Source organism: Leptonychotes weddellii, chromosome 13, assembly GCF_054177405.1.
Source record: "Leptonychotes weddellii isolate Sample4059 chromosome 13, ASM5417740v2, whole genome shotgun sequence".
Lineage (NCBI taxonomy): Eukaryota > Metazoa > Chordata > Mammalia > Carnivora > Phocidae > Leptonychotes > Leptonychotes weddellii.
This window is the reverse complement of record NC_138381.1, coordinates 72,467,267-72,479,146: the sequence shown is the minus strand read 5'-3', so window position 1 is coordinate 72,479,146 and position 11,880 is coordinate 72,467,267. Positions and strand designations below refer to the sequence as shown.

Below are 11,880 nucleotides of genomic sequence, written 5' to 3'. Positions count from 1 at the left end.
AAAGATTTTATTTTTATTTATTTGAGAGAGAGAGAATGAGAGACAGAGAGCATGAGAGGGAGGAGGGTCAGAGGGAGAAGCAGACTCCCCGCTGAGCAGGGAGCCCGATGTGGGACTCGATCCCGGGACTCCAGGATCATGACCTGAGCCGAAGGCAGTCGCTTAACCAACTGAGCCACCCAGGCGCCCCAAGCTTTTCTCTCTTGAGAGACTGTTTCTGACCGTGCTTGCTGAAACACTGCCTCCCGCCCCCATCGCCCCTGTTTGAAATTGTGTGATTCTGTCTCGCCAACTAGAATGGGAGCTCCGGCAGAGCAGGGGCTGCCTCTGACTTGTGCGCCCCAAACCCTGGAACCGCCAGGCACATAGTAGGTGCTCATTGCAAGATTTTTTTTTTTGCATGCATGCATGCATGAATGAATGAAGAATGAATGAATGAGTTCTCCATGCTCATTCATTCATCACCAAGTATTGGCCATATTCTACACCCCCAGCCCTGTGGGCAGCCACAATTACAGAATGAAAGGGTCCCTAGTCCAAACCTTTTTGTCCAGATGGGGAAACTGAGGCCCGGGGAGGAGCAGATCCTTGCCTGGAGTCTCACAGCTTGGTAGCCAGTTAAGGCTAAGGAGCCCAGCTGAGGCTCTTCTCCATCTTGCCCTCCCATGTCCTGGGGAAGGGGGCTCTTGCCGGAGCTGCCTGGGCTATGGCCTTCATGCTCTCCTGCAGGCCTCCTGGTGGTTGCTGGAATGGACAGCTCTCTGACAGGCTGCGCTAAGGCCGAGCACTTCCACACCGTCACTCCTCTGCTGGAGAGCTGGGCGCTTTCCCAGGTGGCAGGCACGACTGTCTTCCTCAAGTGTGAGAATGTGCAGCCGGCCGGTTCCTTCAAGATCCGGGGCATTGGGCATTTCTGCCAGGAGGTGAGGTGTTGGCGGGAGGTGAGAAGTGAGATGGTTCGAGAAGGAGGAGGAGGGGGATGGATGCCGGCTGGCTGGGGGTGAGGGCAGGAGGGGAGAAGTGGACTTGTAGAGATGGGTGGGGCAGGATGAGGAGCAGGAGTGTCGGGGTGGGCTGGGGAGGGACTAACTCCATCCCACACAGTTCTATGACATCTGCCTGGGTCGGTCCCTAACCCCATTCCTTCTCTTCCCAGATGGCCAAGAAGGGATGCAGACACCTGGTGTGCTCCTCAGGTGACCCTCGGGGCTGGGTCCTCCGGGCCGTGTGGGGGGAGGAAGAGCTCGCTGGAGCTGCAGTAGCTGTCCAGGGATCAGGCTCCTCTTAAAGGTCCAGCCCCCTCAAGGTCATGGTCAGATGGCCACTTCATGTCCTCTCCCAGCCCTCTTCCTGTCATTCAGGACTTGGGGTAGAAGTGACAAAAACCCAACTCATACAGGTTTAAGCTACAGGCCCCAAGAACTGAAAATTCTTGGGATAATTGGCTTCCAGGTACAGCTGGATCCAGGAGTTCTCCTTTGTATCTCCCCTTCCCTTGACTTGTCGTTTCTCTGTACTAGCTTTATTTTCACACAGACTTCCTAGCAGCAAGATGGCCATCAGGAGTTCTAGGCTTTCCTCCTATCATCCTATCAGCCCTAGTGAAAAGGAAGCACCCCCTTCTTGATGGTTCTCACAGCTTGGTAGCCAGTTAAGGCTAAGGAGCCCAGCTGAGGCTCTTCTCCATCTTCCCCTCCCGTGTCCTGGACCAGTTCAATCCATGAATTGAACCTAGCTTGGATCATGTACTCATCCCTGAACCAGTCATGGATTAGGGGTTCTCTGAGTTCTCTGAGTTCTCTGACTGAGTCAATCTAGAGCACATATTCACCTCTGGGACCAGAAAGAGGACTCAAAGGTGGGGCATATGAGTGCCGGGAAGGAGTGACCCACAAAGGGAAATGGAGGGGGAGGGAAGAAAGTGTGTTAACAGGCTAAGACAACACTGCCCACTGCACCCCCTTCTATTGCTTCCACAGGGGGCAATGCAGGGATTGCTGCTGCTTATGCCGCTCGGAAGCTGGGCATCCCTGCCACCATTGTGCTCCCGGAGGGCACCTCCCTGCAGGTGGTGAGGAGGCTGCAGGGGGAGGGGGCTGAGGTTCAGCTGACTGGAAAGGTAAGGACCCCAGGAAGGAGAAGCCAGCTGGAGTGGGCTGTTCCCCTTTACCCCCACCTCAGCCCTAGGAGATGGTATATCCCCGCTTTTTTCTTTCTTTTTTTGATGAACTATGCCTGGAGCCCAGTCTTCTCCTAGGATGGCTGAGCTGAGGGGTGGGAGTGAGGCATGATGTATATTGAGGCCTGGGACCTCCTGCCTCTACCTACCTTGAGAAAACTTCCCCTGCGTGAACCCAGGAGAAACAGGAAGCTTATGGACCAGGAGTGTGTCCGTCTCCTTATATCCTCACTAACACTTGGTATTATTTATTTAAAAATGTTTGCCCTTTGATGAGACAAAAAGTATAAAGAAAGATGATGGTGGCATCATTTCTTATTCTGAGACCACCCCAATAATGAAAGGTGTCCACCACCAGGGATATCATCTTGTTACTGAAGAAACGGTGATGCAAACATGTAATCCTTCTACCTTCCTGGAAAGAAGAAAAAAAGCTCCCTGGAAAAGAGATTTTTTTTAAACCATTAAAATTAAAACCATGGTATCTGAAAGCTGGTCTCCAAATACTTACTGTCCAGTTTCCTTCCTTGCTTTCTCCCTTCTTTCTTCTCTTTATTCACCTATTCAGCTGTCCTCCCATCCATCACCCTCTCTCTCTCCCTCTCTCCCATTCATCTGTCCATCTATCCATCCATCCACCCATCCATCCATCTATCCATCTATCCATCCATCCATCCGTCCGTCTGTCAGTCCATCTGTCCGTCCATCCATCCATCCATCCATCCATCCATCCGTCCAACCTTCATCCATCCATCCATCCATCTATCCATCCATCTATCCCCTCATCCCCTTTCTCCCTCCTTCCCTTCCTTTCTTTCTCCCTTCCTTCTTTCCAACAGATATTCATTGAACTCATACCCTGTGCCTGTAGTATGTTAGAGATAGGGAAATAGAGATAGTAAGACATGGTCTCTACTTTCACAAAGCTCAGGTGTTGCTGGGGAGACACACAGATAACCAGATGGTGATAAGAGGCCGTGGTAAGTGTGATGGGGAAGCACAGGGCCCTGAAGAAGAACAGAGAGAGCATGTCTTAATCAGCTATTGCTGCTAGATCATGCTGCATAACAAACAGCCCCCATATATCAGAGGCTTATGAGAAGCCTGATCTCTCTCGCTCGTGGGCTTGTGAGAGGGCCAGGGTGGCTCTGCGTCAGGCTGCAGGCAGGATTAAGGTCTGCACTTGTGCCCCACACCCCTCTGGACCGGTGGCCACCTGGGACGTGTTCCTTTCCAGGTGGATGGCAGGAGGAGTGGGGGGAAAGGGCCCCTCAAGGCTGTGGTCTTAACTGTTACACTGTCACTTCTGCCACATGCCATTGGCCAAAGCACGCCCCACGGCTGGGGCCCCCATCAGCGTAGGTGAGGAAATGTGCTCCAGCCTCTGTGGCGGGGAAGAACAGCGGTCACTCGACAAAAGGTGTGGCCGTGTAGTTCTGATGGAGGGAGGGGGTAGGGACCTGGGCGGTGGTCCCGACTACTGCCAGGCTGTGCCTCAGACTTGGGGAGACGATCCAGGAAAGGCTCCCCTAGAAGGGCCCCCTGTGTTATCTTGAAAGGGAAATACAAGTCCTCCCACTGGGAAAAGGGTCGTGGGCAGAGGAAAGAGCCTAGAAAGGCCTGGAATGGGAGCGAGCACGGTGCATTGCATTCGCCTGCAGCCCAGCCCCTGGCGGAAGGGGTGACAGGTGAGGCCAGAGAGGGGGACGGCCGCCTCAGCAGGCAGGGCAGCTCATAGGTGAGGCTGGCATAGGGCAATGGGGAGCCACAGCAGGATTTGGAGCAGGGGAGGGACACGCTGGGCCCTCACTCTGGCTGCTCTCAGGCAATGGACAGGAGGCAGGAAGCCTGTGAGGAGGCGCTGCTCCAGGTGAGTGGCCTCAAGGGCTGCATGGTTTTAAATCTCATGTTTGTTTCAATAACTCAAGAGATTGAGTCTTGTCTCTTTGGTTAGATGGGAGATTCCTTGTGGACAGAGACTATTTCTTTGTCTTCTCTGTGTCCCCCAGCATGGGATGGGCAAGAGGGGGTGTGCAGGGGGCCAGAGGATGGGCGAAGGCTACCTCTGGCCCCCTTGTCACCCTCTGCTCCTTGGAAGAGGAGGCTGTTATTTGCCACTTAGCTTCTGCTGAAATTGGCCAGTGCAGGGAGGGTCCCCTCTGAAATCCTGTCTTAGTTTGGGTTCCCCAGAAGCAGACCTTGAGACAAGGATTAGGGTGCATGTAGCTTATTTGGGATGTGCTTGCAGAGAACATGGGGGATAGAAGTGAGACAGAGAAGAGAAGAAAGCTCATAGTGGTGTGTCAATGAGTCACCTCTGTGGGCAACTGGGGTTCAGTCCCCACAGGGACCCTCGGGGCTCCTGTGGAGGAGACACACAGAGAAGGGTCAGAGGGTCACTCTTGGGGCACCTGCCCCTCGGCACTGCAGTCTGCCCTGCCCACTGCCCCGCAAAGTCCCCTAGCCAGAAAATACCCCGCAAGCGACCTCTGAGCTAGGCTGCAGGGATGCGGACTTCTGCCACAGATGTCAAGCCCGTGAGAAAAGTGCATTCAGCCCTGATGTGGTCCGCACAGGTCTGTCGAGACCCAGGCTACCTCTGGTTGCTTGAACTTAACCAGCAGGTCATCCGTTGGGCAATTGCTCATTTTCATGGACACCATCTGTAGTGGCCAAATTGCTCTTTGGGGCTCTGATTTGAGGGGGCTTCTCCCCTACTGGCTGGTTAGAAGTGGGAACCGCTTAGCTGGCCTTGGAGCTCCCCCTCCCCTAGCATTGCAGCCTGGCCCATGGGGATTGTGGAAAGCACATGACATCCATTTATCCAGGCGGAAGCCTCTGCCTTTGTCCCAGGAGGCTGCAGGCACACTCCAGCTCTGGCCTCGCCCTTGGGGTTCTCCCCAGCCCGTCAGACCCTGGGGCCATGCAGGAGACCTCAGCTCTGCTCCAGCCTCCAGAGCGGTCCGACTCCTGGGGCTCCTGAGGCCCTTGGTTTCTCTTTAGGTCTGGGACGAGGCCAGTCTGAAGGCGCAAGAGTTGGCCACGAGGGATGGTTGGGTGAACGTCCCTCCATTTGACCACCCCCTGATCTGGTAAGGTTGTTACCCTCCCCCATGGAGCTCAGAGCCCAGACCTTTATTGAGTTGGGGTCCTTCCATTGGACAGAAGGGGAAACTGAGGCCTAGAGAGGAGAAGAGGCTTGGAAGCCAGGCACATTACAGTTCAGGCCCTGCTTCTGTCACTTGCAAGTTGTGTGACTCTACAAAGTATCTCTCCTCCCCATGCCTCAGTTTCCACATGTGTACAATGGAAATGGCAATAATCAATTCCTTCTTATTGAGTGTACTTCAGGATGCATTTAATCCATTTGATCCTCCCCAGAGCCCTAGAGGTGGGTGTTTTATGTCCATTCCACAGGCACAGAGGGGTCAAGGAACTTGCCCGAGATCACACAGCTAGTAAGTGGCCAAGACATTGGGTCCCAGGCCCAGAACTTGACGGATGCCAATTGATATGCTGGTCCCCTCTTAAGCGCACACGCTAACACTGCCTCTTTCCAAGGTTGTGGAGGGGATTAAATGGGAAATGTCTGAGAACATAGCTGGGAGGTTGATGGAAGGGAAAGAATGAGTGAATGAATAATTTGAATGGATGAAAGCTGGGTGAGCTAAGTGTTGCAGGGTCTCTGCTCCCCTTGCTGTGGATGGGGATTGGGGTGGCGATGAGGAGAGTTTGTGCATATGTCAGCCTTTGGGAATGGGGGCCTTTCTCACCCTGCTCTCTCCTTCCCCCCAGGGAAGGCCACGCCAGCCTGGTGCGAGAGCTGAAGGCAGCACTGGGGACCCCACCAGGGGCCCTGGTGCTGGCAGTAGGGGGTGGAGGGCTCCTGGCTGGGGTGTCAGCTGGCCTGGCAGAGGTGGGCTGGCAGCATGTGCCTATCATAGCTGTGGAGACCCAAGGGGCACACTGTTTCAATGCAGCCATCAAGGCGGGCAGGCTAGTCACGCTGCCAGACATCACCAGGTAGGCATGGGCTGGGGGCATTTGTGGTAGGCTGGAGGGTGGGGGTGTTGCTGTCCTAGGGCCTCTCAGTCCCAACCAGTGGAGGTAGGGCATACCCAAGAGACTCAACTTCACCCCAGGACTCCACCCACAATAATGTTAGAAGGCAATGCCAAAAAAGTGGATGAAGGATATGATTCATTTAAGTTTCATTAATTAGTAAAACAAATTTCATTGTTCTGTATCATTATAAAAGCAGTTTAAGTGTGTTGCAGGTAAGTTAGAATATGTAGGCAAGCAATAAGCAACAGAAAACAAAACGGCACCTTCAATTCCACCATCCAAAGATGAACAATGGGTTACATTTTCCCGGTCTTTGCTTTTCCCCCATGCATGCATAGTTACATACAAGTGAAATGTGCCTGGCACATAGTAGGTGCTCAACAAATGTTTGTGAAATGAATGAATGGACTGATACATATTTTTTTTTTAAAGATTTTATTTATTTATTTGAGAGAGAGAGAGCACATGAGAGGGGGGAGGGTCAGAGGGAGAAGCAGACCCCCTGCTGAGCAAGGAGCCCGATATGGGACTCGATCCCGGGACTCCAGGATCATGACCTGAGCCGAAGGCAGTCGCTTAACCAACTGAGCCACCCAGGCGCCCTGGATTGATACATATTTTTAAGTTAGGATCATATCCTTCCTAAACTCTATTTTTCTAGTTCATATTATATATCATGAACATAGTTTCATTTTTTCTGCAATATCATTAGAGAACTTTTTCCTTATTACTTTATGTAACTGATTTTAATTCAACTGAGGAAAAGTTCTTATGAACCAACTAACTAACTAATAGAGAGTGGCCAGCCTCCAGACCCTGCCTCATCTTATATCCTTTATCATCATCACCACTATCATCTTCACAGATGCTGTTAGTTTCCTAAGGCTGCCATAAAGATGACCCAAACTAGGTGGCTTAAAAGAACAGAAATGCATTCTTTCATAGCCCTGAAAGCTAAAAGTGTGACATCAAGGTACTAGCAGGGCCATACTCCCTCTGAAGGCCCTAGGGGAGAAGCATCCTTCCTTGCCTCCTTCAGCTTCTGGTGGTTGTTGGCAGTCCTTGGTGTTCCTTGGCTTGTAGCCACCTCATTCTGCCTCTTTCTTCATATGACCTTCTTCTCTGTGTGTCTGTTCTCTTCTTGTAAGGGAACCAGTCACTGAATTTAGGGTTCAGCTTAATCCAGTATGACCTTATCTTCTAATTCCATCTGCAAAGACCCTATTTCCAAATTAGGTCACATTCTGAGGTTCTGTATGGATGTGAATTTTGGGGGGAGACACTGTTCAACCCTCTACAGATGCCAGCACTGCCCATATTTTATTAAGCACCCATTAGGTGCTGGAACTTAGGATATCATGGTGTATGACAGCAAGGTGGCTGAAATCAGGACAGCCTATTAAGTCATCTCTATTAAGCACCTATTGTGTACAAGGTTCTGGCTGGCCAGTTAGAGAAACAGGTCCCTGCTTCAAGGAGGATTCTATCTGGACATACGGGTCTCCTTAATGTCTTTCTGGTACCATCTCCATTCCTTTCTGATGCCACCCACACTCCAGCATCTCTGTGCCGCCTTTCCCTGAAAATTATTTGTGCCTCTAACTGCTGAGCCTTTCCTTTCCCTTCCACTTGAAATACCAGTCCCTCTTACATTGATGAAATCCTCCAAGGCTCAGCTGGGCAGTTGCCTCCCATATGTAAAGACCCCAAAGACACTCTGTGTCACTCTTCAGCCACGAAAGAGCTTATGGATGGGCTGACTTGGGCCCCTAATTGGGAAGGAGGGGCTTGAGGATGGGGACTGGCTATTGAGCTCTGAGTCCCTAGTACCTCTCTCAGAGCCTGGCACAGTGCAGCACTAAGTGAAGTTCACGGACTTGCCATTTTTGTAAATGACACCACTGTCCATCCCGGTGCTCTGACCGGACCCACCTGGCAGTCACCTTGCTGAGTTCTGTCCACTCTCCCACTGGACTCCAGCTCCTCTCCAGCCCTTGTCCCCACCCCAGGGCATCAGCGCTCCCCTGGATGGCTGTCACAGCCCTCCTCCACCCCCTGGCTATGCGTGGTGCTCTTTTTGATAACAGCTCTATTGAGATATACTTCATGTGTCACGCAATTCATCCACTTAGAGTGTATAGTTCAATGATTTTAAGTATATTCAGAGTTGTGCCTCCATCACCAAAATCACTTTTAGAACATTTTCATCACCTCTCCCCAAACCGCTCCTCCCCTCCAGCCCCTGCCAATTACTGATCTACTGCCTGTCTCTATGGACTCACCTGCTGGGGACATTTCATTTGGATGAAGTCATACAATATGTGGCCTTTTGTGTCTGGCTTCTCTCACTCAGCCTCATGTCTTCCGGGTTCATCCATGTTGTCATCCGCACTCCATTCCTTTTTGTGGCCAAAAACTATTCCATCGTGTGGCTGGACCCCATCTTGTTTATCCAACCCTCGGTTGCTGGACGTTTGGGCTGTTTGTGTTTTGGGCTATGATGAGTCGTGCTGCTACAAACACTTGTATGGCATTTCATGTGGACGAATGTGTCCATTGCTCTGGGCTGCATCCCTGCAAGTGGTCCTGCTGAGTTTCCTCTTTGCGTTGAGTCCTTTGTCTACCTTTGGGCAGGTGTCTGTCCTTCCTCCGCTGCTGACCTATGGGACTCTTCATCCCCCGCTTCCACCCCTCAATGCCTTCCCCAGGTTCTCAGGCCCAGATCCACACTCCTCTCAGCCCCACTCCAGCCACTGCCCTGTCTTCCAGCCCCTTGGATAGGTCACACTGTTTCCTATCACCAACCTCTGCGCATGCTGTTCCCTCTGCATGGAACATTCTACCCCCTCCCCTTCCCTCCTTTCAGTTGGGGTCTCTCACCGCAGAGAGATTGGCCCCACAACCCTGCCTCAGGGAGGGTGCCCTCCCAATGGTCTCCCTCTACTTGCAACTTAATTCTGTGTTTCCCCTCCTAGACTTTGTTCTTATTTATTTACTTATTTATTTATAATTGATGCTTATAGTCGACCTACAATATCATATTCGTTTCAGGCGTGCCACGTAGTGATCCGGGACTCCTATACATTCCTCTGTGCTCACCACCACGAGTGGACTCACCACCTGTCACTACACAAACCGATGGCCATATTATTGACTAGTCCCTGTGCTGGACTTTTCATCCCCGTGGCTTATTAATTCTATAACTGGAAGTTTGTACGTCTTCATCCTCTGTACCTGTTTCACCCAGCGCCGCCCCCCCCCGCCGCCACCCCCTCTGACTGGCAACCACTCCTGGCTTATCTGTAGTTCTGAGTCTGAGTCTCTCTTGCTGTTGTTCTTGACTTTGTTCTTAGTAACAGCGATGCTAACAGCCACTGCCAACCCTTCAGTAGAACTTATTACGTGCCAGGCCCTCTTCTGGGCACTCCACCCCCATGGCACTCTCATGAACCCGGGACTGTTGCTACCTCCATTTTTCAGACTGAGGAAGCTGAGGCTCGGGGGCGGTGCAGTGACCTTCACGAGGTCCCACTGCTAGTGCGGGGCCCAGGTTTGAAACCAGGCAGCCTGGCTCCCGAGTCTTTGCTCTGGGCTGCTTGGGCCAATTCTCATGGGCTCTCCAAAGGCTCTCCCGGGGCTGAAACGCTGCCCAGCTCAGGAAGGTACCGGCCGGTGGGCGATCCCAAGCACAGAGATAAACAGCATGGATCCTGGAGCCAGACTGCCTGGATTTGAATCCACATTCTGCTACGTACTGACTAGCTGTGTGTCCGTCCTGGAGCTAGTTCCTTAACCTCCCTGAGCCTCTCATGTTCCTCCCTTGTAAAATGGAGCTCATACATTTCTGACTCAAGGGGAGATTATGAGGATTATGACAGAAAACACATGTATCTATCACCTGGTAGATAGTCAATAAATATTAGTTATCATATAGACATAAGTGGTTATTACCGAATAAGATGCCAACAAATCCATTTCCGTGCTTGGCTTTCTGGGGTATGTGCACGGAAGACCACAATCACGGTTATGGAGTTGGAGGGCATGGGGCGCATTTGTCGGTCATTTGAGGGGCACCCGATCTGGGGGCAACTCCTCTGTGCCCATGCTGTGCTAGGCTCTTGCGATGCTGAGCCCCGGTCCGTTGCAGGATGGGAGGGGGCCTGGGGCTTGGAGGGCTGGATCGGTAAGGGGCGGAGGCCCGAGGATTCACCGGCTCTGCCCCACACCCTGGCATTCCCTGCCCGGACTGCCCTCTCCTGCAGCGTGGCCAAGAGCCTGGGTGCCAAGACCGTGGCCGCGAGGGCCCTGGCGTGCATGCAGGAACTGGAGATCATCTCTGAGGTGGTGGAGGATGTCCAGGCTGTGAGCGCTGTGCAGCAGTTCCTGGGTGAGTGAGCCTTGCCCTCCCTCCCCAGGCTCGGGGACCTATGAAGGCCCTGGGTCTCTGGGTGTTCACTCCCTGTCGATTTCATGTGACTTGGGGCTACTCCGTCATCATAGGGTGCCTCCTCGGGTAGCCTCCTCTAGTCTTCCACCCTCATCCCACCTGGGCTGGAGTCTTCCCATGCACCAGGCCCTCTGTTCATAGCTGCCTGGTTCTTATTCATCTACAGCGCTAGATGTAAACCCTGTGAGGGTGAGGCCTGGTGTGTCCTCTTTACTGCTGTGCCCCCAGGACCTTCCTAGCATAGGGCCTGGCAGGGAGTGGATACTCAATAAATATTTGTTAAATGAATGGGTGAATGTATGAGTGAGTGGAAAGGTAGATAATGGATGGATGGATGGATGGACGGACGGACACATTGATTAATGGACACATTGATGGATGGACAGACAGTGAAATGATGGATAGGGGATGGATAGATGAATGCATGGATGGATGGATGGACACATGGATGGATGGATGGTTACATTGATTGATAGATACACTAATGGATGGACAGACAGACAGTCAAATGATGGATAGGGGATGGATAGATGAATGCATGGATAGATAGATGGATACGTTGATTGATGGATACACTGATGGATGGACAGACAGATAGTCAAATGATGGATAGAGGAATGGATGGATGGATAGATGGATGAAAGGTGGATGGATGGTCAGATTGATGGATGGAGAGAGGGTCAGATGAATGATGGATTGTGAGCTGGCTGGCTAGCTGGCTGGCTTCGTGGATTTGCAGTGCCCAGAGCCTACTGAGCACTAACTGCTTCTTCCTCCCTTTCTCTCTTCTCATCCACCCCGTTCCCCTGCTCCGGGCAGATGATGAGCGCATGTTGGTGGAGCCTGCCTGCGGGGCAGCTCTGGCTGTCATCTACTCAGGCCTCCTGGGGAGACTTCAGGCTGAGGGCCGCCTGTGCCCCTCCCTGGCCTCGGTCGTGGTCATTGTGTGTGGAGGCAACAACATCGATGGGGGAGGGCTGCAGGCTCTGAAAGCCCAGCTGGGTCAGAGCTGAGGGCTCCTCGTCGGGGATGGACACCCCTGTAGCTGGCTGAGGCTTGCTCCCTGTGCTCATGGCTGGCGGTGGAAGCTGCCCCCTGCTTCTGTACCAGCTGCCTCCTGCAGGAAGCCCTCCTGAAATGCTTCCCTTGGCTCCCCTGCAGCCCTGGCCAATAAACACTCTGAGTTGAA

The 11,880-nt window shown here is 52.5% G+C and overlaps 1 protein-coding gene across 2 annotated transcripts in view; it reads left to right on the top strand.

Moving 5' to 3' along the window:
• Window positions 1–11,880, top strand: part of SDSL (serine dehydratase like) — a 15,037-nt gene extending 3,157 nt beyond the window's left edge. Inside the window, exons 2-8 of one of the 2 annotated variants that reach the window (XM_081802167.1) lie at window positions 730–923; window positions 1,157–1,196; window positions 1,980–2,119; window positions 5,183–5,271; window positions 5,975–6,202; window positions 10,507–10,631; window positions 11,511–11,880. In XM_081802167.1, the coding sequence (XP_081658293.1) occupies window positions 730–923; window positions 1,157–1,196; window positions 1,980–2,119; window positions 5,183–5,271; window positions 5,975–6,202; window positions 10,507–10,631; window positions 11,511–11,704 (1,010 nt within the window). In that variant the 3' untranslated portion in view covers window positions 11,705–11,880. The remainder of the gene's footprint in view (window positions 1–729; window positions 924–1,156; window positions 1,197–1,979; window positions 2,120–5,182; window positions 5,272–5,974; window positions 6,203–10,506; window positions 10,632–11,510) is intronic. The other variant, XM_081802168.1, reaches the window with a different exon arrangement.